Genomic DNA, 25,229 nt, shown 5'->3' with positions numbered 1-25,229 from the left:
ACCTGGAAAGAATGCTGGGAGTTGCCTTTTTTGTAACAGCTACAGAGTGAAGACCACTTCCGTGAGGACACCCTACTTTCTATGCTATTAGAAGCTGTAGGACTGATTTAAAATAGCACAAAAAAGATTGCACAACGGAACAATCCTGCACTGTGTTATTTGATCCTCGTTAATCACTCAATGACACTAATATGTTCTCGTGTTCTCTCCAGGTCACTGTCAGAGCAAAGCTCCCAGCCATAGAAGGTGAGAATGAAGATTTTATACATTGGCTAAAATAAATCTTAACATGTTGCCTTATAGTGCAGCTGTAATACATTACAAATACAGGAGGCAGTAACACATTGCCGGCACGCGACCTCTGACAGGGCATGCGATCCCCGGCAATTAACCCCTCAGGTGCCGCACCTGTCAGAGGTCGGGTGCCGGCAATGTGTTTCTGCCTCCTTTATTTGTATTAAACGTTAATTATGATTGGTGGCGCAGTGCACCCCTTCCCCCCAGTATTAAAAACATTGGTGGCGCAGTGCGCCCTCCCCAGTATTAAAATCATTGGTGAACACCGTAAAAGAAAAAAGAAATACTGCACGATTCACCATTTTTTTTTTAGTCACCTTGTCCCCCCCCCCAAAAAAAATAGTATAGGACTGTTCGATTATGGGCCAGACGTTCCATAAAATCTGGAAAGCACGCAGGTTTTTTTGGCGTTTTATTTTTTTTGCGTAGTATCCAATGGTATCGGGTATCGCAATACTGTTTTATGGTATCGAAACCGAATCAAAATTGTGATATCAAAACAACCCTAGTTCCACATAAAGTTGGAATGTGGACTATGTACACTGCTGCTATGTAGTGTCACGCTTCGGTGTGGGAGGGAAACACCACACCGAGCATAGGAGGGAAGGGGGAAACAGGGAATCAGGTAGGCCCTCAGGGGCTTTTTATTATTATAAATTTTACTCATTTTGGGCTCATGTGTAGTTCTTATCTCTGATCTCCTTACCTCATAAACATTTTTAAGTCATATTCTTATCAATTTGATAAGAATTGTGCCATGATGTGTTTATGAGGTCAGGAGATCAGAGAAAAGAAGCACAAGTGAGCCATCAGATGGCTGGATTCAAAGAAAACGCAGGGACACATTTCAAACAGACAGTTTTTTTCAACTCTTGTATCTCAGAAACGGCTGAACATTTTTAATAAAGACCAAATGAAAAAAAAAATTTTTTTTAGCCCAGAATAAGTAAAATGCCATAATTAAAATAAAATTGCCCCAAAAGTGTGAATAGCCTTTAAGTTAGTTACTTCCCAGGCTTTGTACTTAGAAGGTTTAGATCTATTACCTATTTTTTTACCTTCTGTAAATAATTGATCGTATTATATCTGCAAATGCCAAGCATCATGTCCATTCAGATGCATTTTCCAGTTCCATATTGTACGTACCAAGGAGTTGTTGGAATCTAATGAAACTTTTGCACATATCACTGAGCTGTTAGTGTCTCTCGTATCACTACTAGGGGTGACCGACTGTCGCATGGGATGGCTCGCCAGATCTTCACGGCACCAGTTGGGGCAGTGTGTGTCGCTTCACAGCAAAGGCAGGATTAAAGCATGCAACATGAGGTCTCCATATTGGGACCCGGCAGATCCCAAACAGAATGCGGATTAGTCGCTAGAGACAATAATTTTCCATTCCGTAGTAGTTCATGTCTTTCATCCACGACACCACTGCAAGTGAAAGTGACGGTTATTGGATGTCAATGGCAGGACACGTAATGGATGTGGTGACACCAAATTTCTTTCTGCTAAGCGCTTGGAAATTGTGCAGGCAGAGACAAATGAACATGAATGGTGGACACTGAAACTGTGGGAGCTGCTTGTGCGTGCAGGCAGCTCAAATGATGTTCTATACTGGTGGCCTGTCTGGACCACCCAGAGCCTGTTTAACTTGTGTGCTTGTCCTCACATAACCACTGTTCCCAACACCTAGGCCAGAACACCCTGATTGGCAGACAACTCATACTCGTCAAAATGTCCATCTTGCTTCTCTTAGTACAATGATGCACCCCCTCTCAAAGTCAACTAAGCAAAATGTCTTTCAGTGCGTCATAGAGGCATGTCTACAAGACAGCTATCTCTTACCAAGAGATACACTTCTGAGTAGCTTCTGAAAACTTTTTTATAGGGTAGCGAGAGAGGCACTTTTTTTACGCCCTCTTGTGGCAAGACCCACACCTTTCATTAGTTACATATCTGCTTGAGACATAAAATTCCATGCAGCACACAATACCTCCCAGCAGTGCCAAATACCACAGTGCAACACTAAGTACGAAACAAATACAGTGGAGCACCCTCACCCACCAACATTGTGCGCCTAGACACCCCTTTCCCACAGGCAGCAACATTGCCCCACTAATCGCTCTTCCCGCACTGGCAGCAACATTGTAACCCTGACAACCGCTCCACCACTAGCAACAGCATTGTTCACCTGACCACCCCTATCCTACTGGCAGTAGTATTGTCCCCTAACCACCCCTACTTGAAGTAGCATTGTCCCCCATAACCACCAACTCATAACGCTGACAGCAGTATTGTCCCCTAAATGATCCTCCCCCACTGACAATAGTATTGTCCCAATTTCAATTTCTTACCCTTCTCAGACAGGCAGGACAGGAGCGGTAATTGCTGGTGGAGGGAAAGTGCCAATTCTGCAGTTCTCCTCTGTACTCTCAGTTGATGAAGGACCTGAAGGACACTTTGCATTGTGCATGGCGATGTAAAACTTGCATGCAGCTGCTTGGCCATGAAAACTCATGCCATGAAGCTCCTGTTGCAGTTATGAAGTCAACAGAGTGTTGGTGACTTTGATGCACTGTGCTCCTCATCACCCAGTTACCCTGCTCTGTAACTATACGTGGTCTCCACTTCATGGATGAGTTGCTGTGCTTCCTCAATGCTTTCACTTTACAATAATACCACTCACAGGTGTTGGGGCAAAACCCCCTACCTTTATTATTGTCAGGGTCGCAATTGATGTGGCTGTACGAGCGTTCGGAGAGCAGACACAAGGTGAATCAGGTTCTCTCCTTTATTACACACAAGCATACATCTTTATAACACTACAGACAAATCAGGCACCAAAGGGGTGGACATCAAAACTAGTGATTTGATTAGTTATTTATATAAGGCAATACTTCCACACTATACTAACAGAATTGTTAATGGTTAAAACCTTCTACAGCATTTTATCTCAAGGTTAGCATTCTTTAGCAGCGCATCCGAAACACAGAGAGAACATAACTCTCTTGTCTATTTTCAAGATCTCTACTTTCTGTCAATGAATGGAAGTATTCTTATTTGTATTCAGAGACAGAAAACCTGATTATGCCCTACTGACACAGGTGTATGGCTTGTCACAGTAGATCAGAGATATTGTTACAAACTTGGCACCTATGTCAATAGGTTGGCTTTTCAGCCTCTGGATATAAAGATGATGTTTGTTCTCTAAGAGCAACCAAAGATCTTGATAAGGGGGCGTGGCCAACTGCCGCCATGAATAGACGTGTCTGGGAACTGCTCCGGTTCCCGACTTACATCCTTCACCATCCTGGCACATATCCTCTAGCCATCATAGCTTGGTCAGTGCATAAGAGAAGGAGGAATCCACGGAGACAAGCCATGAGTCCTAGCAAGGCCCAAGCAGCAACGGACAGGCTTAAAGAATATGCTAGGCAAGAGACCCAACATGGCGCTGCTTCCTCTGCGACGCCACGAGCCTCCGTTACACGCAGGCAAGCAGTACAGCAGTCTACAACAGAAACTACCGAAGACCTGAGTTTAACTTGAAGGCAGCTAATGATCAGCTAATGGCCGCCATCACATCCTGCCAGACCTCGCTTACAGGCAAGATCGAGGAGGTGAGAGTGGACTTGGGACTACTACGCCACGACGTGCAACAACTAAGAGATGGGGTCCGCCATACTGAAGACCGTATATTGACCTTAGAGGATCTTACCCATGGAGAGCTCAGTGGATCTGTGGAGACAAAAGTGTGATGACCTAGAAAATCGGGCTCGGAGGAACAATGTTAGAATCTTGGGCATGCCGTAAAGAGCTGAAGGCCCAGATCCGGCAACATTTCTGGAGAAGTGGTTTAAATCCACATTCCCTGAAGCGGCCTTTTCTATGGCCTATGATGTGCAGAGGGTTCACTGAGTCCCTGCCCAACCTCCACCACCGGGAGCTTCTCCAAGACAACTCTTGGCCCGCTTACTGAACTGGAAGGACCGAGACCTTATCCTCAGTCAAGCGAGGAATAAACAGGCTATATCATTTGAAAATTTGACTATATCACTCTTTCCCAATTTCTCTGCGGAGCTTCAGAAGAAGCGCGCCACCTTTGTATCTGTAAAGAGATGCTTAACGGAACTTTACAATATTCCATGGCGTACCCTGCTCGCTTGTGCGTGGTGGATGGTGGGAAAACAGTCTTCTTCACAGACCCCTGGGAAGTGGAGGACTGGGTGACCAGACGCCCAGGACACTCACCACCCACTTGAATGGTATCGTGGTTCTCTGAGTTATTTCCCCTTGTCCTCCTACAGGAGAATAATTGGACAGAGATTATATTTTTCACAGTCTACACCTTGGACTATCGGTATCGTAATTGCTTATAACTATACCCAATTGTTACAGTCCTAGTGGTACTGAGAAGCTGTCAGGTACCCTCTGACTAACCAAGGGTAGCTTAATGATGTCCACCGCACTGGTTATTGTTTACAGCTCTATGACTAAGTTAAGGGAAACCGGTCAGATACCTGCATAGATATTCCACCACATTACACTATGCAGGTCCCCGACCTTGTGGCCACAAAGATGGTTTCTACGTCTTTTATACAGTTTCTACGGTGTTGGTTATTTACGTTTTGTTATATGTTATTTCTTTTTGTTAAGGTATGGCACAGAGGCATTAGACACAGAATATATAGGGTACCTCAATTAAGGGAGTGGAATGTAATGTTAAGTCGACTATGCTCTTCAGATACTGGATATCCTGCAGTTGATACAATGACACATCCGTGGCCACCTAAATGTGATGTCCTGGAATGTGAGGGGATTGGGAGGCTCCAGAAAAAGGATAGCAGTCTTCTCTCATATCCGTAAATATAATCCCTATATTCTTGGTCCACAGGAGACACATTTAACATCAGACATGGCAGGGAGGCTTAGGAAACCATGGGTACAATGGTCAGATCATGCCTATGGAAATTCATTCTCCAAAAGGATATCCTTGTTGATACACCGTGCTATTCGCTGGAAAACAAAGAAGACAATAGTAGACCCTGATAGGAAATATATTTTTGTCTTTGCATACATTAACTGCATCCCATACATAGTGTTAAATATATATCACCCGCCAATGTCTCTATCCTACAAGCAGCAGCAAGATTTGCAGCGCAATACCCTTACGCTAGAATGATATGCATGGGAGACTTCAACATGGTAATGGACAGCCATCTAGACAGATTTAATGCTGAGGCAGATAGGACTAGCCAGCAGTCTTCTCGCATCACGTTGTCCAGACTAGCTACTGAGATAGCTTAGGTAGATTTATGGAGGGAATTACATCATAGGCAAGAAATATACTCTTGTTTTACCCCATCACAGGGAGCACTGTTCAGGATAGGTTATATATTCTGCACAACCTCCACATATCTAGACCTTGTGGATGTTCAATATGGTCCACAGGGGGTGGCGGATCATGCACCTGTAGTGGCGAGGTTGATAATGCCTGATACCACGAGATCTGTAGCTATGCTTCGCATCCATTCCTTCTGGATGAACCTTATAACAACTAATGATCGTATACCAGACCAACTCAATATGTTCCTGGAGGTACATGATAATTCAACGGATAACCTGTTGCTATGGGAGACGTTGAAAGCTTATATACACAGCTGCTTTAAATCCTCCATATCCTATATTTAAAAAGATACGTAACGTAAGGAGAAGGAACTGAGTCGCCAATTTAAAGACACAGAGAGCCGATACATTTCTAACCCTACTAAGGACAACAGAAGGGAGTAGATGCAGAGGGGGAGGCAATACATGATACACCTTAGAGAGAGAAGTGACAGTAAGCTGTTTTTCCTTAAACAACAAACATTTGAACTGGGTAACCAGGCAGGTAAAATACTGGCCCATGTGGTACGCAGCAACACAGCAGCCCTATCAGTGTTGCGCATACACACTACAGGGGGTACCTTGGTGAAGGAGGCTGAGGGAATAGTGACTAGATTCCCAACATTTAACCAAGACCTGTATAGATCTATGGTGCAATATACCTGCCCTGAATTGGATAACTATCTTCAGGAAGTTACTTATCCACAGCTGAGTAACCAGGATAGAGAGCTCCTAGATAGAGAGATAACACTAGAGGAATTTCAGATTGCTATCAAAGGATTGACCCCGGGGAAGTCACCTGGTCCAGATGGCATCCCGCTAGAAGTGTACTCCAAGTACATTGAGACGTTCTGGGACCACAACTACACAAAATGTATCTGGCAGCACAGCAACAAGGGTGCCTCCCAGAATCTTTGTATGATGCTTCGATAGTGGAGCTGTTGAAGCCTGACAAAAACCCACTGGAATGCGGCTCTTACAGGCCTATTTCCCTGTTGAATATAGATTACAAAATACTCACTAAGATATTAGCTAATAGATTGAATAAAGTAATCATTACCATTGTATATGGGTATCAATCTGGCTTTATTCCAGGACGATCAACATCCAGCAATATTAGGGTCCATTCACACGTCCGTTTTTTCTTTCCTGATCTGGTCCGTTTTTTCAGGAACAGATCAGGACCAGATCTGGACCCATTCATTTTCAATGGGTCCTGGAAAAAATCGGACAGCACAATGTGTGCTGTCCGTTTCCGTTGTTCCGTTCCGCATGTCCGTTTAAATATAAAACATGTCCTATTCTTGTCCTGAAAAATCGGATCCTGGTACAATACAAAGTCAATGGATCCGCAAAAAACGGATGACATACGGATGTCATTCCGTATGTCATCCGTTTTATACGGAATCCGTTCCTGGAAATTACATTTTAATTTTTTATTTTTTTTTTAAAGAAATCCAAACAACTTTATTTGCTTATTGAAATTTATACATGTTTCCGTTTTTTGCGGATCCGCAAAAAACGGATTACATACGGAAACATTTTCAGGAACAACGGATCCGCAAAAAACGGACAGAAAATCGGATTATAGAAAAATACTGACGTGTGAATGTAGCCTTAGAAGGGCACAGGTCACTGCTCAGGTGGGAGGACATAAACAATGGGCCATGGCCTCCTTAGACACGGCCAAAGCTTTTGACTCAGTGGAATGGCCATACCTACTAGAAGTACTGAAACAATTCAGGTTTGGTTGGTTCTTCATCACATGGATCTCTATAATATACAAGAATCCCAAAGCCAACATATTAGTCAATGGTACACACTCGGCATTGTTCAATCTAAGTAGAGGCACTCGGCAGGGATGCCCCCTCTCACCCCTCCTGTTTGCAGTAGCTATAGAGCACCTTGCTGTTAGAATCTGACAGTATACTGTGTTTAGGGGGATATCTATGGAAGAGAAAGAGGATAGGATAGGTTTATATGCTGACAACTTGATACTGTTTATGGATGATGTGGAGTCTTATGGCGATAGACCTTATTGACCGCTTTGGACACTTTTCAGGTCTCCGCATAAACTGGTCTAAATCAGCCCTCATGCCACTTTGGACAAATGATTGGCCATCAGTATACCACAATCTTCCTGTAGTTGATTACATTAAGTACCAAGGTAGTGTTATTACCAAAGAGCCACTTATGTCCTTTACTAAAAACATTGATCCTATTGAATACTTTTTCGTTGACAAGTTCAGGTCCTGGAAAATCCTTCCCTTATCCACACTAAACCTTATTAAAATGATCTGGTTGCCTAAAGGTCTCTACTTATTGGAACACGCATGTATGCCTATACCGCACAGTTTCTTTGACCGCTTACACTCCTTGATGAATGCCTTTGTATGGGGGATAGCCAGGCGTAAATTTGCTTTACATACCCTGCAAACACTCAAACAGCAGGGAGGAGCAGCTTTGCCTGATTTTTATTTATACTTCCTGGCTGGTCAGGTGCGATACCTCGCACCTTGGGTATCATCAACTGCGCTACTGAATACAGAATACTATTTACAACATTATTTACAACTATCTACCTTGTGGCTAATATTGGAGAGTATCTACTTATTCCCAAGACGTGCCCTCCCCATGCATAAGCTAGCATATCAGGTGTGGAGCGCGGCAAAACTCCAGCAATATAAAGATTTTGCAGATGTCATCCCACTATGGGATAACCCAATGTTTCCTCACTTGCAGAATTATGAAGGGGCAAGGGCTTTTTTATTTACAATAATACACTGCTGGACGGAAGCTTCCGTCCAGCAGTGTATTCGGTGACGTCACCGGCTCGGGAAGCGCTAAAGCCCGCCCATCAGCCTTGGGAAGCGCTAAAGCCCGCCCATCAGTGCCGCTGACGTCACCGGGCTCACTGCTGGGCGGAAGCCTCCGCCTGGCAGCCCTAAGGAGAGCCCGGTTCGTCACCGGAACTCCTAAAAATGCCTTTGGAGGATGAAATGCTCCGATGCTCTTGTCAGGGGGGCTGCCTGGGTGAAATTCTGGGTATGTCCGGGTTCAGTTCTGAACCCGGACAACCCCTTTAAGCTCTTAGTTACCACCCATACGCCTTTTTACGGTGGTCACTAAGGGGCCTTAGGCTGGGCTGCCGCTTTTTTATGATGGCACAGTCAAAGCGCTGCACGGGTCCCCCGGGGAGTGGGGACCCGGCTCTCACATGAGAGCCGCGGCCCTGCTCTAACAACCTGGACCAGTAGGAGTGACGATCTAGGCTGTCACTTTACATGCCGCGGGGTGCCAATGTGTGTGAATGCTGCCTGGGGTCTGATGTAGGCCCCAGACCAGCCTTGAGTAATTTCCAGCAGGCTCTCTGGCGCAGCCTGCTGGTCAATGTCAGAATAGCATTGCCATTAAAATGCAATGCACTATAGGGATAGTGCATTGCATTTTAAAAGCAATCAAAAAGCTGTCTGTTATAGTCCCCTTGTGGGACTATTACGGTAAGTGGTAAAAAAACATTAAAAAAAACCTCTAAAAATGTATTCAATAAAAAAAACTAAAAAAATATGCTTTAAAAAAAAATTAAATCTTCCCCATATGCTTGGTATTGCCGCATCCATAACGTCCCGGACTACATAAATATCACGTAAATTATCCCCTACGGTGAACGCGATAAAAAAAATACAGAATTTCTAATTTATTCTTAGTTGCCACCGAAAAAACATAATAAACAAGCGATCAAAAAGCGCCATTTACTCCAAAATGATAACAATGAAAAATACAAGTTGTCCCCCAAAAATCAAGCCCTCATACAACTCCATATAAACAAAAATAAAAAAGTTATGTGTCTTGGGATGTGGCATTGCAAAAACTTTTTTTTTAAAAGGGGTTTTATTGCAAAAAAGTAGTAAAACTTAAAAAAAACTATATGTATTTGGTATCACTGTAATCGTACTGACCTAGAGAATAAAGATATTATGTTATTTATACCGAAAAATGAACACTGTCAAATTTATAACGTAAAAACGCAGTGGCAGTATTGTTTTTCCCATCTCCCTCCCAGAAAGAGTTAATGAAAATTAATCATAAAGTTATGTGTACCCCAAAATGGCGCCATTAAAAACTACAACTTGTCCCGCAAAAAACAAGCCCTCATAAAGCTATATAAACAGAAAAATAAAAATGTCACAGCTCTTGGAACGCAATGATGAAAAAAGGAAGAAAAACGCTTGGTCAGGAAGGCCCAAAACAGGCTGGTCACTAAGGGGTTAAAGGTTTCTCCCTCTATTAATAATAGGCTAATACAACTATTCATTCTACATAGATGTTACTTGACCCCTACCAGATTGTATAAGATGTGTGTACCACACACTAGGTGTCATAGATGTGCACAGACAAACGCCGATTTCTGGCATATGATGTGGGAATGTTGCTACATTAAATCTTTCTGGCAGGAAGTTGTTAATACTTTATCCACTATGATCCCCAGCTTTCCATCCCAAGGTGTGCCTGCTAGGGATATTGGAGGAAGAGGTATGGCCCCACCATATTAGGATATTCTTGAGGGAAACCCTGTTCTTTGTGAGGAAAGCAATAGCACTTAGGTCTCATGCATACGGCCGTTGGGCGGCCCGCAAACGGCGGGTTGACAATACATGGCCGCCGGCCTTGTGCACCCCGCATCACGGATGCGGACCCATTCACTTGAATGGGTCCTCAATTCCGGAGATGCGGAACGGAGTCACGGAATGGAACACCGGAAGCAATTCCGGAGTGCTTCCGTGGTGTTTCTTTCCGTGGTTCCGCACCGCAAAAAAATATGACATGTCATATTTTTTCGCGGTGCAGACATACCACGGACCCATTCAAGTTGAATGGGTCCGGCCCGCTGCACAGATGTTGCCCATACATTGGGGACCGCAATTGCGGTCTACAATGCACGGAACGGTCGTGTGCATGAGGCCTTAGATGGATGGCGGATCGACTGCCCACTATAGGACAATGGAAATCCCTGGCGAACCAAATTATCCCTTTTGAAAATGTAGTATTTAAAAATAGGAAATGCCCACAAAAATTCTGAAAGGTGTGGGGAGCGTGGTGCTCATCATCTCTGACACTGCCCAACTTCAGACACTTACAGGTGAAACTCAAAAAATGTGAATATCGTGTTAAGTTCATTTATTTCAGTAATGCAACTTAAAAGGTGAAACTAACATATGAGAGACTCATTACATGCAAAGGGAGATATTCCAAGCCTTTATTTGTTATAATATGGATGATTATGGCTTACAGCTTATGAAAACCCCAAAGTCACAATCTCAGGTACCCTTTGCCCAGGGGGTATGGATTAATTAGCTGACTAGAGTGTGACACTTTGAGCCTAGAATATTGAACCTTTTCACAATATTCAAATTTTTAGAGTTTCACCTGTACATTCAGTCATTCTGGCTCTATAATGCAGTAAAACACTGCCCAAAGGAATCTTTTTGTTACACAGGATTTTGACTTTTTTAAATGAAATACATGGAAGTGCATCATGTTATCACAATTTTGTCTGACACTGTGTATAAGCAGTGTACCGCACACACAAAGCAAAGACAGATTTATAACTGACACAAAAACAACCGCAAATGATAAATGGCCCCCATAGTCTGTTATTCATTGATGTAACTTTTTGTCTTGGGCGTGTGGTCATCTTGCAGCCATTGTCTTGTTGGGGGAGCCAGTACGTTGGGAGACGAGCCTTCAGCTGATCCTGGATATACTGCTGAGCGCAGGGAGACCGACAGAGTGGAGGACCCCCACACCATATCCACACATACCAATACTGGCTTGTAATATGGATCTGCTCTGGATGGCTGAAGCTCAGATGCCCAGGTCAGGATGCAAACTGGCTTGTATAGAAAGAAAATGCATTGAAAAAATTTTTATTTTAGCATTTCAACCAATTATTATAAAGTTTGCCACCAGGGGGCAGAAGTTCACAGACGTTTATGGCAAATCGATTTTGTAGCTTGTTATACCACCACCTAGCGGTGTTGTGAAGATTGTACTGTATATATTGGAGTACGGTAAATTTATCATAAAGGGATCTTTTAAAGTCAGCTTTGCTTCAGTCTATTTTGGCATAATATGCGCCAAATGTATAAAATGTTTTCCTTTTTTATTTTGTTGGTATTTTTTTTCCATCTCCTCTCTACTGGTGTAAGATTGCTACACTTTCAGGAGTAAGTAGGAATTCATAAGTGGTGTACACCTCATTAATATAGCTAGTCACGCCCATATTCATAACCACTATTTGAACTTGATGGACGAAAGTCTTTTTTTTTAACCGTGTAAGGCTATTTTCACACTCCCGTTTGGTGCAGATCCATCATGGATCTGTAAAAATGGTTCCGTTGCAAAAATACAACCGCATGCATCCGTCATGAACGTATCCGTTTGTATTATCTGTAACATAGCCAAGATGGATCCTTCATGAACTCCATTGAAAGTCAATGGGGACGGATCCGTTTTCTATTGTGCCAGATTGTGTCAGAGAAAACGGTTCAGTCCCCATTGACTTACATTGTGTGCCAGGACGGATCCGTTTGGCTCAGTTTCGTCAGACGTACACCAAAACGCTGCAAGCAGCCTCCAGAGCGGAATGGAGACTGATCGGAGGCAGACTGATGCATTCTGAGCGGATCCTTTTCCATTCAGAATGCATTAGGGCAAAACTGATCCGTTTTGGACCACTTGTGAGAGCCCATGACGGATCTCACAAACGGAAAGCCAAAACGCCAGTGTGAAAGAAGTCTAACTGTGTAACTTTTCATTAGTGGTGTGACAGGCTTAAAAATCACAAAAAGTAAATTTTTTTTGCAAAGAATTTCAAAAAAAGTCTGGTTCAGAAGATCAATACAGTTACTTCTAACACATCAGTACTGATTTCTTATGGTTTCTTTTTTTTTTGGAGCAGGTTTGGTCACGGCACATTTCTTCTTTGTTTGGAAACTTTATACCGTAAAATCACTGGGCGAGAACTGCAGTACCAGGCGCTGATTGGTAAACCCAGCCCTGTGACATACAAATTTGCAGAGCATCTAATTCTGAGCCAGGCAAAGGAACGCGGCTGGAGTAATCCTGTCCGAACACTGTATGCTATTGGGTGAGTCTGTCTTTTCTAGAGAAAAGCTCTGTCTCCATGGTTGTCTTTATGTGAAATTGCTACAGTCGGGGGTAAAGGCAGAATGAAGAATTAGCGCTCTTTATGGTAGCAAAAATAGTGAGTGCTATATTCTTCAAGGTGTAGGGGGAAACTACCAACAGCTTTGCACCAGTATTTTGCCTTTAAAAAGCCACAAATTGAGCAGAAGGTTGAAAATTGCAAAAGAAAAAAAATATCTTTTTATGCCTTGCTTGTTGAAAAAGTGGGCATGGTTTACCAGGTGAGTCACAGCCTAAAAAATGTTAGGCAGAATTATTAATACTAAAGCCAGAAAATGGTGCAAATTATAGCAACCATAGATTTCATTATCTGACTTTAGGACAGTCCTTTTTTTAGACTGGTATATAAAATGCTGAACTGTAATTGTAATTCTGATCTTCTACCCCAATCTTCTGCTTTAGGGATAATCCAATGGCAGATATATATGGTGCCAACCTTTATAACCGCAGCCTACAGCGCCAAAGTGGAGACTCCTCTTCATGGCCACAAAGCTGTGAATCAATCCTAGTGTGCACAGGTGTGTATAGTAATCAGGACAAGGTGCCCAGTGACCCACAAGAGAGCTTGACGCAGACTGTTTTCCATGGACACCGAGACTTCAAATTAGATCCAAGCCTGGTGGAGGCGTCCTATGTGGTGCAAGATGTTGCCGAAGCTTTGGAGCTGATTATAAAGAAAGAAGGATGGAGGTCCAGCCATGAGAACACAGATGAGGTCACTCAGCCATAATAACCAAATTTTGCCCAGGGAGGACAGGACACATTCTCCATTTCAGGGATTTTATGATCGTAGATAGATTTTATAGCATGTGCCTTTCTAGTTCTGTGTGAAAATTTTAACTGGAGGATGACAGAAGCTGAACCTCTCTGTCCATTCTGTGTGTAAGGTCTCATGCACACGACCGTTGTTGTGTTCCGTGTCCGTTGTTCCGTTTTCCGTGATTTTCTGCGGACCCATTGACTTTCAATGGGTCCGTTAAAAACTCGGATAATGCACCGTTTGTCATCCGCATCTGTGATCCGTGTTTCCAGTCCGTCAAAAAAATAAGACCTGTCCTATTTTTTTCACGGACAACGGTTCGCGGACCCATTCAAGTCAATGGGTCCATGAAAAAACACGGAGGCACACAAGATTGTCATCCGCGTCCACGTCCGTTTTTTTCCTATAATTTGCAAGGCAAACTTGATTTTTTTTTCACTTTTCATGTCTGGTGATCCTCCAAAAATCAAGGAAGACACACGGAAACAAAAACGGAAATGGATCACGGAACAACGGAACAGCTTTTTGCGGACCGCAAAAAAATACTGTCGTGTGCATGAGGCCTAAATGTATTTTAATATTATATTTATTGTTTTTTTTTTACCTCAGCAGCGACTGAAGCCAACTGCCTTAGGTAAAAACTCGCAAATTATGGTGCATACCAGATCTGCTTCTCAAGAAAAGAGGTGGGACGTAGCCTTCTGCTGCTCACTGCATTTACTATAATTACGTAAATTATAGCTGAAATCTACGCCAGCTCCTAGCTGGTGTAGCTGTCATTTTATAGTGCACGGACTGCTGGAAGACTGTGCCTCAATAAATTTGGCACATTGTACTCCACTGCACTTTTTACTTAGAAGGGGGCAGTAAACGCCAGTAAATCTGCCCCAACTTGTGGAGATGATTATAGAATTTTTACATTGCAAAGATTTCAATCTGTCTGTAAATCCTACATTTTTGATAATCCTGCTCCTTTTGGAGTTGATGAAGCCAGATATATAGTTTACACCTGTTCACTTTAGAACCCCTAGAGAGTTTTATGCTGACCTCACTTAGGGCCACATAAAATAGTGACAGAAATGCTGATTTCAGCCGTGTGTCACTGGTTGCCGAGAACCAGCATCATAATCATTGCAGCTCAGGCCTTGAAAAGAGTCAAATCTACCTGAGAAGAGTCCTGGTTATTCATAATCTCCTGCTCTCCCCGCTTATCTGCTGATGATTGGCAGTTGCCGTGACTCTTTTCCCAGGCCCAGTCTGCAATGATTGTGATGTTGGTTCTCAGCAACCACTTACTTTTAACCTCTTCAGGACACAGGGCGTACAGGTACGCCCTTATGTCCTGGTACTTAAGGACACAGGGCTGTACGCCCTGTGTATTTCCGATAACCGCCGCGCGGCGGGCGGTGATCGGAAGCCGGTGCCTGCTCAAATCATTGAGCAGGCACCTCGGCTAAATGCGTGGGGAGTCCCGTGACCCCCCCATGTCGGCAATCGCCGCAAACCGCAGGTCATTTCAGACCTGCGGTTTGCAGCTTTTAATTGTGCGGGCGGCGGCGGTGCTAATGGGTCCCCATGGGGCTGTGGGGGGGACCCGATGGCATGAAAGGCAGCGCGATGCCTTCCTGAGGCATCTGCGCTGCCTTCCGGTGACGAGCCTGTGAGATCCAGCCCCCTGGATCTCACAGGCCGAAAGCTGTATGAGTAATACACACAGTATTACTCATACAGCCAATGCATTCCAATACAGAAGTATTGGAATGCATTGTAAAGGATCAGACCCCCAAAAGTTCAAGTCCCAAAGTGGGACAAAAAATTTTCCCCCAAAAAAATTTTACGTTTCAAGTAAAAATAAACTAAAACGCCATTTTCCCCTAATAAAGTTTAAAAAAATAGGTAAAAAATATGGGGGGAAAAAAAGACATATTAGGTATCACCGCGTCCGTATCGACCGGCTCTATAAAAATATCACATGACCTAACCCCTCAGTAAAAACACCGTAAAAAATAAAAACCGTGCTAAATAAACCATTTTTTGTCACCTTACATCACAAAAAGTGTAATAGCAAGCGATCAAAAAGTCATATGCACCCCAAAATAGTGCCAATCAAACCGTCATCTCATCCCACAAAAATCATACCCTACCCAAGATAATCGCCCAAAACCTGAAAAAACTATGGATCTCAGACTATGGAAACACTAAAACATGATTTTTTTTTTGTTTCAAAAATGAAATCATTGTGTAAAACTTACATAAATAAAAGAAAGTATACATATTAGGTATCGCCGCGTCCCTAATAAGTTACTCTATAAATATATCACATGACCTAACCCCTCAGGTGAACACCGTAAAAAAATAAAAATAAAAACGGTGTAAAAAAAGCAATTTTTTGTCATCTTACATCACAAAAAGTGTAATAGCAAGCGATCAAAAAGTCATATGCACCCCAAAATAGTGCCAATCCAACCGTCATCTCATCCCGCAAAAAATGAGACCCTACCTAAGATAATCGCCAAAAAACTGAAAAAACTAGACTATGGAGACTCAGACTATGGAGACACTAAAAAATGTTTTTTTTTGTGTAAAACTTCCATAAATAAAAAAATTGTATACATATTAGGTATCGCCGCGTCCGTGACAACCTGCTCTATAAAAATACCACATGATCTAACCTGTCAGATGAATGTTGTAAATAACAAAAAAAAAAACGGTGCCAAAACATCTATTTCTTGTTACCTTGCCTCACAAAAAGTGTAATATAGAGCAACCAAAAATCATATGTACCCTAAACTAGTACCAACAAAACTTCCACCCTATCCTGTAGTTTCTAAAATGGGGTCACTTTTTTGGAGTTTCTACTCTAGGGGTGCATCAGGGGGCTTCAAATGGGACATGGTATCCAAAAAACCAGTCCAGCAAAATCTGCCTTCCAAAAACCGTATGGCATTCCTTTCCTTCTGAGCCCTGTCGTGTGCCCATACAGAAGTTTACGACCAAATATGGGGTGTTTCTGTAAACTACAGAATCAGGGCCATAAATATTGAGTTTTGTTTGGCTGTTAACCCTTGCTTTGTAACTGGCAAAAAAATATTAAAATGAAAAATCTGCCAAAAATGTGAAATTTTGAAATTGTATCTCTATTTTTCATTAATTCTTGTGGAACGCCTAAAGGGTTCAGACGTTTGTAAAATCAGTTTTGAATACCTTGAGGGGTGTAGTTTCTTAGATGGGGGTCACTTTTATGGAGTTTCTACTCTAGGGGTGCATCAGGGGGGCTTCAAATGGGACATGGTGTAAAAAAAAACTGTCTAGCAAAATCTGCCTTCCAAAAACCGTATGGCATTCCTTTCCTTCTGCGCCCTGCCGTTTGCCCGTACAGCAGTTCACGACCACATATGGGGTGTTTCTGTAAACTACAGAATCAGGGCCATAAATATTGAGTTTTGTTTGGCTGTTAACCCTTGCTTTGTAACTGGAAAAAAAATATTAAAATGGAAAATCTGCCAAAAAAGTGAAATTTTGAAATTGTATCTCTAATTACCATTAATTCTTGTGGAACACCTAAAGGGTTAACAACGTTTGTAAAATCAGTTATGAATACCTTGAGGGGTGTCGTTTCTAGAATGGGGTCATTTTTGGGTGATTTCTATTATGCAAGCCTCACAAAGTGACTTCAGACCTGAACTGGTCCTTAAAAAGTTGGTTTTTGAAAATTTCTGAGGAATTTCAAGATTTACTTCTAAACTTCTAAGGCCTCTTTCAGACGGGCGTTGCGGGAAAATGTGCGGGTGCGTTGCGGGAACACCTGCGATTTTTCAGCGCGAGTGCAAAACATTGTAATGCGTTTTGTACTCGCGTGAGAAAAATCACGCATGTTTGGTACCCAAACCCGAACTTCTTCACAGAAGTTCGGGTTTGGGTTAGGTGTTGTGTAGATGTTATTATTTTCCCTTATAACATGGTTATAAGGGAAAATAATAGCATTCTGAATACAGAATGCTTAGTAGGCGATCAATTGAGGGTTAAAAAAAAATAAAAAAATTAACTCACCTTCTCCTCTTGTTCGCGTAGTTCCCGGTCTCTTCTTTACTTCTTTAATGCTGAGCTGTGGGCTAAAGGACCTTTGGTGACGTCAGATCACATGCTCCAATCACATGGTCCATCACCGTTGGAGCATGTGATCTGACGTCACCGGTAGTTCATCTTTTAAGAAGTAAAGAAGAGACCGGGAACTACGCGAACAAGAGAAGGTGAGTTAATTTTTTTTATTTTTTTTTAACTCTTAATTGATCACCTACTAAGCATTCTGTATTCAGAATGCTATTATTTTCCCTTATAACCATGTTATAAGGGAAAATAATACAGTGAATAGACTGTCACCTAGCAACCATGCGTGAAAATCGCACCGCATCCGCACTTGCTTGCGGATGCTTGCGATTTTCACGCAACCCCATTCACTTCTATGGGGCCTGCGTTGCGTGAAAAACGCAGAATATAGAGCATGCTGCGATTTTCACGCAACGCACAAGTGATGCGTGAAAATCACCGTTCATGAGAACATCCCCATAGAAATGAATGGGTCGGTATTCAGTGCGGGTGCAATGCATTCAACTCACGCATCGCATCCGCGAGGAATACTCGCCCGTGTGAAAGGGGCCTAAGCCTTGTAACGTCCCCCAAAAATAAAATGTCATTCCCAAAATGATCCTAACATGAAGTAGACATATGGGGAATGTAAAGTAATAACTATTTTTGTAGGTATTACTATGTATTATAGAAGTAGAGAAATTGAAACTTGGAAATTTGCAAATTTTTCAAATTTTTTTGCAAATTTGGTATTTTTTTTATAAATAAAAATTATAATTTTTTACTCTATTTTACCAGTGTCATGAAGTACAATATGTGACGAAAAAACAATCTCAGAATGCCCTGGATAAGTCGAAGCGTTTTAAAGTTATCACCACTTAAAGTGACACTGGTCAGATTTGCAAAAAATGGCCTGGTCCTTAAGGTGAAATAAGGCTGTGTCCTTAAGGAGTTAACTTTTAAATGACAGACCGCTGAAATCAACTCGCCTGTCTCTACTTTATTCTGCAGTTAGTATGGGCAGCATAAAGTTGATGACAGGTTCACTTTAAGACTGTCTCTTCAAAAACCCACCTAAACTACAGTAATCAGGAAGGAGTTTGAAGGACGCTGATTTGCCGTCAGTATTTTTTATCTTTATACTTCTTCGCAAAAACCTGCTATGCTCTCACAAACAGACCACATTCATACAATGCATCACACAGCCAATTTATGGGCGCACAGTGGCGGATTGGAAATCAGTGTACTTTAAACCGTTTGCTCATTACTGTAGTTTACAGGGGATTCAGGGGTGACATTGTGGAAGATCATGAACATTTCTTCTGTCACGGAAAAAAATATTCTACGGTGGCGAATAGAAGATGATAAACCTCTGCAATAGTCACTGTATCCTAGAGATATCAGAAGGACGGTTGGATAAGGCTACTTTCACACTGGCGTGTCTGGGTCCGCTTGTGAGATCCATTTCAAGGCTCTCACAAGCGGCCCAAAATGGATCAGTTTAGCCCCAATGCATTCTGAATGGATAAGGATCCGTTCAGAATGCATCAGTTTGCCTCCGTTCAGCCTCCATTCCGCTCTGGAGGCGGACACCAAAACGCTGCTTGCAGCGTTTTGATGTCCGCCTGACGATGCGGAGCCAAACTGATCCGTCCTGACACACAATGTAAGTCAATGGGGACGGATCCGTTTTCACTGACACAATATGGTGCAATTGAAAACGGATCCGCCTCCCATTGACTTTCAGTGTAAGTCAAAATGGATCCGTTTGCATTATCATGTTTGTTCATGGTAATGCAAATGGATTTGTTCTGAAAGGATACAATCGTCTGCATTATAGGAGCGGATCCGTCTGTGCAGATACCAGACGGATCCGCACCTAACGCAGGTGTGAAAGTAGCCTTAGACGTGTACTCTTCGGAATTCTGTCCATTATGATTATAATGGGACTCTGCTAGGGAAAAATTAAAGAGGTTGTCTCGCCAGTAAATATATTATTTTTTGTGCAGATCATTAAAATAAACAATATTTGCTTTTACATGCATTTAACGTGTATATGTATATGTATATATATATATATATATATATATATATATATATCTCAATACGCACATCCACCTATTTAGCTGAGTGCTGGTGGACATGCATGCTCAGTCACTCTCTACTCCTCATTCCTATTCCATAGCGATCCCTTGCTTACTAAACAGCAGCCTATACAAACTGCTTCTGTGCTGCTTGTCAGGTACGAACTAAAATAAAAGGGTTTTCCAGGATTATTATACTGATGACCTATCTAGATAGGTCATCAGTATCTGATCGGTGGGGGTCCGCCACCTGTTTTGAGAAGGTAAAAGTGCTCCTGTGAGTGCTGCTGCCTTCTCGCAGCTTACCAAGCACAGCGCTGTACATTTTATAACGGCTGTGCTTGGTATTGTACTCAGCCTCATTCATGTCTGTGGGACTAAGCTGCTCCTAGGCCATGTCACTAATGAACATGTCGTCACTCGGCTGATCAACGGGGTCCCATGTGTCAGACCCCCACCAATGAGATACTGATGACCTATACAGAGGACTATGGCAACTATGTTTATAGTTATTGGATGGGAAGTAGGTTGGTGGTGATGTGGAGCAGGGGTAATGAGTTTTTTTTGGGGTGTTATGAGTTGTGGGCAGAAAGCCAAAAATGGGTCATGTGACACAACCCAAAAGCCTGCACACAATAGTACAGATTAGCAGTGGTGCTAAGGGGGGCAGAGAAAAAATAGAAGAAAAGAGTTGAAACAGTGCAAAGCAGTTTAAAATAGCAGTCATTAGCCTTCTGGAATGTTTTCTTTGAACTTGCTTTGCGGGATAACAACTTTAAAGGGGTTGTTCACCCTGGGGGCCTTTAGGGCAGACCCCCACATGCCGCCACACTTGCAGAGGGAAGCATACTTACAGTACCTGATCCCTGCCTCAGGGTTTTGGCTCCTTCTCTCCCCTACCACCGTTGCTGGTCTCTGCATGTCAATGACTAGTCACAGCAGTGACCCACACCTTGTATCCCCCATGCATCATGGGTGACATGTTGCTGAAGCGGCCATGTGACCCGCTTCAAACAGGATGTTGGAGACTAGAGAGCGGCAGTGTACGTGAAAGAGCCAGAACAGTTTGTTTGCCTCCACAGGTCCGGTGGTGGGGGGCATCTGCCCGAAAGAACCTCCAAGATTGAACAACCCCTTTAAAATGATTTTGCTATTTTAGGGCTCTTTCACACGAGCGGAAGTCGTGCTTGGAATCCTCTGCGTGAAAGACAGCCAAACCCCGCTCTGGACAGCAGAGACACGGAGCAGTAACATGATTGATAATGCTCAGTGCCTCTCTGTGACCTTTTTACTACTACTGAGATAAAGTTGTCACCGTGATTTTGTAGTAAAAAGATCACAGAGAGGCACGGAGCGTTATCAATTATGTTACTGCTCCGTGTCTCTGCTGTCCGGAGCGGGGTTTGGCATTCTTTCACGCAGAGGATTCCACGCACGGCTTCCGCTCGTGTGAAAGACCCCTTATTTAAGTAATGTAGCATCCTGAGAACCACTATGTTCTATTAGGGCATATAGACATCATGGTGGAAAGGGTAAAGGGGGGTTCCTCTATTTAGGACCCCTTTATTTGATAGAGCAGAAGGCTTTGTATTACTGTGTGGCCTGTTCACTGGCATAAGCATAATTTGCCCTGCAGCAGCCACCCACGGCTGTTAATTGCCAGAAGAAGTTACAGGCGGTCACAGCAGGGAAATTGCAATATGATTGTGAAGTCTTTACATTTTCTAATAGAGCTTGGGGCAAATGTATTAATAATTCTAAGCCAGTTTTATGGCATGTCATGCTTGACACATTGGGAGGGTCCTATGCCACCCAACTGATTTAGGATAATTTATGCCAGAAAACTGGTGTGGTACAGATTTTAGATATAATGTAAGCCAAATTCTGGTGTAAATTATTGTAAATCCAAAAGGCTGCCAGGAGGGCAAGAAGTGGCAAGAAGCACAAAAAGTTGCAAATTATGCAACAAATATGAATTGTGCCATAATTTGCAACCTTCTTTGACTGGGTCACTAGTATTGCTGCTCAGTTCATTTCTGTGGAGCTGACAGAGAGAGCAGAGCGTTTGTACTCAGCTATCTCTGGCAGTCCAATAGAGTTAAATGGAGCAGTGGGCACACACACACGTCTGCGGCTCCATTTAAATGAGGCGCACGGGCCTCTCTGCTCTAATGGATAGGAGATAAGTTGTCTTAATAGGAAAACCCCATTAAATCATTTTCAAATCAAGATAACTATCCAGGGATTAATTCCAACTTTTACTAAAGTATCAGCTCTTTATGTGGCAATGTATCATAGACTGTGCTAAAATCCAGGTAGGTGATTTTCATGGCATCACCTTCTTCCAACACTTAGGTGACATAGAGCAGGCATGCACAACCCGTGGCCCTCCAGCTGTTGCAAACCTACAACTCCCAGCATGCCCAGACAGCCTACAGCTATCAGCCTGCAGCAGGGCATGGTGGGAGTTGTAGTTTTACAACAGCTGGAGGGCCGCAGGTTGAGCATCCCTGACATAGAGTAATCAGTTATTAGTTGTCTTAATGGGACAGATATCAGCGTGTTAATGAGGAGCATTCTGATGGAAGACTAGTTACAAGTGATGACTAGGGATGAGCGAATCGACTTCGGATGAAACATCCACAGTCGATTCACATCGTACAGTATTAGAATGTATTGGCTCCGATGAGCTGAAGTTATTACTTGGAACCGAACCCGAGTTCGGGAAATGTTTTTTTACAGTATAAATCAATCTCTGAAGTTATTATGCGAAGTCTGTATTCTAATACTGTAAGGAGTGCTCACTTCGTACAGTATTGAAACAAAGTTTGACCACAAGGGTCTATTTTGGGCCCTATTCTTATTAATATGATTGTAAGTCTTCATGCACGTAGCCTTTGCCCGGCCGTGCCCGTGTTGCGGCCCGCAAATAGTGGATCCGCAATACGCGGGCACTGTTCGTGTACTCACCGCATCACGGATGCAGACCCATTCACTTGACAGAGGCACAGACCCCACGGGTTTCTCTCCTTGCCTCCGCACCGCAAAAAAAAATAATTCTCGCTCGTATCATTGGGGAACACAGGACCGTGGGTATAGCTGCTTGCTGCCACTAGGAGGCGACACTAGTGTCGTAGGAGGCAGACCTCCCTGCTTTTGCAGGGCGGCTTCCCTTTCTTATTTTTCTTTTTTGTTTTATCTTTTACCTTTTAGGTAGGGGAAACATAGGCGCTTGCCCCTCTGTCTACCCCGGGAGCTAGACCTCTGTCGGATTCCCTCACCGCTCGCAGTCCCCAAGAAGCAAAAGTGGACCAGGGCAACCCTGCCAAAGGGTCACCTGGATCCAGCGAGACCCTCCTCCATTCCAGTCTCCTGCCACTTCGCATGCCAGCTGCTGAAGAGGTGACTCTGCTGGTACTGTGAGAAGGGGTGAAGAGAAAAGGATGAAGATGGGGTGAGTAGTCCGGATTGGGTAAGTATTCTCATCTCCCCCCCCCCCCCTCCCCCCCCCCTTGCTAAAATGAAGGACATTTTCTTCAGAGTGGGCCATGCCCTGGGGAGGGCCCCACGTTACCTGAGCCCCCAATGTACGTTTTGGGCCTCTGTCCATGTCTGGGGGCCTGGGTTCCCCTATTCTTGCTTGCTCCTATTCTTCCCAGCCTGCGGGGTGGGCTCCCGCGACCGCTATCTGACAGGGTGCATTCCTATCATTCCGGGGGCCTCACTTTATCCGGCCCGCAGGTAGGCACCCACGGCCGGTATGCAACCAGGGCGCCTGAGAGCACTGCTCTGGGTCCTCCGCTCCCAGGCCGGCTGAACGGTTGGCCGGGCGCCGAAAATGTAAGCTCCGGCTTCTCTTCGGGCCTACCTGTACTTGGCCTGCACTGTTTCTTGCGGCCCATGGAGTGGGCACCCGCGACCGGTGGACGCGAGTGGACACATACCGCGCACCGATCCAAGTCCCTCTGTTTTCGGCAGTACTTCCCGGTTAGCCGTGCACCGCAACTTTCATTCCAAGTATGGAGGGGCGGGTTCGTCCCTCAGGCGCGAATTCTTCCTGCCGAGCTGTCCCCCTCCCCAGGAGCCCGCTGAGCTCTTCCCCCGGTCCTAAAAGCTGTGTTAACCCTTGATGGTAAGCCACCTCTTTGCAGCCAGCACTGGATTTTCCGGTGTTGCCTCTCTGCAGGCCAAATTCCTTAATTTTAAGGAATTGAACCCCTTCCTGCCTTTTGTCCATTTGGCGGGGGCATCACAGGTAGTCCTGCCCCCCTCAGACCACATCACCGCAGGACCACCCTGATGGTGTGGTACCAGACTGGGCCCATGTCCTATCCCGGACAGTGGGGGATCGCTCACAGTTTCCCAATCCGCCCTCCGGGGCTGTTTGGTTGATAATTCTCCACCTGCGCAAATCCAGTGGAGGACATCTGAAGGATTCCCAGGCCACCCTTCTGGGTCGTCTGGTTGATATGTCACCACCTGCGCAATCCAATGGAGGACCTCTTCAAGTTCCCAATCCACCCTCCGGGGTCGTTTGGTTGATAAAGCACTGCCTGCGCAATACAGTGGAGGACCTCTGGAAGTTCCCAATCCACCCTCCTGGGTCGTTTGGTTGATAAAGCACCGCCTGCGCAATACAGTGGAGGACCTCTGGAAGTTCCCAATCCGCCCTCCAGGGCCGTTTGGTTGCTAATACTCCACCTGCGCAAATCCAGGGTAGCACATCTGAAGGATTCCCAATCCACCCTCCTGGGTCATTTGGTTGATAATTCTCCACCTGTGCAATCCAATGGAGGACCTCTGGAAGTTCCCAATCCACCCTCCTGGGTCGTTGGTTGATTAAGCACCACCTGCGCAATCCGGTGAGTGGTCCTGTAGAAGTTCATATCCCACCCCCTGGGCTGTTTGATTGTTATTTCACCACCGGCGCAGCCTGCAACTGCCATGGCTAGATGCTGAGAGGTAGAACTGCGCATGAGCGGGCCACGTTCAGAACCCTCCCTTCCTGAAGGGGTTGGTTTTGAGGGGGGGGGGGGGGGGATCAGTTATTCGGACTCTGATATGAATCCAGTTCAATCTTCCAAGATTGCATCCATACTAGCCAGCAGTACTGATTGTATGCATTACCCCCTTCCTTAGGCGGCATTTGCACTACTACTGGATACAGTACTTACCTTATGTATTACCTCCTTCCATAGGTGGACTAACTGAACTAGCAATGGTCTCAGTGCAAACCATAAGCGTTCCCCCTTCCGTAGGTGGCGGAATTGCAGCTCCACTGGGTACAGTACTGGCCGTATGCATTAGCCTCTTTCATAGGTGGCGTTATGGCATTATCACTGGTTGCAGGGTTTACCGTATGCATTACCCCCTTACATAGGTGGAGGAATTGCACTTTCCACCGGGTA

The 25,229-nt window shown here is 44.1% G+C and overlaps 1 protein-coding gene across 2 annotated transcripts in view; it reads left to right on the top strand.

The window, feature by feature from the left end:
* The window catches only part of HDHD5 (haloacid dehalogenase like hydrolase domain containing 5), a 39,962-nt gene extending 26,191 nt beyond the window's left edge, over window positions 1-13,771 (top strand). For both annotated transcript variants that reach the window (XM_040436773.1, XM_040436781.1), the window contains exons 6-9: window positions 213-246; window positions 11,385-11,559; window positions 12,644-12,832; window positions 13,294-13,771. In XM_040436773.1, the coding sequence (XP_040292707.1) occupies window positions 213-246; window positions 11,385-11,559; window positions 12,644-12,832; window positions 13,294-13,621 (726 nt within the window). In that variant the 3' untranslated portion in view covers window positions 13,622-13,771. The remainder of the gene's footprint in view (window positions 1-212; window positions 247-11,384; window positions 11,560-12,643; window positions 12,833-13,293) is intronic.
* The last annotated feature ends 11,458 nt before the right edge of the window (window positions 13,772-25,229 follow it).

Source organism: Bufo bufo, chromosome 1 (assembly GCF_905171765.1).
Source record: "Bufo bufo chromosome 1, aBufBuf1.1, whole genome shotgun sequence".
NCBI classification, from domain to species: Eukaryota; Metazoa; Chordata; class Amphibia; order Anura; family Bufonidae; genus Bufo; species Bufo bufo.
This window is presented reverse-complemented; position numbering and strand designations above follow the sequence as displayed.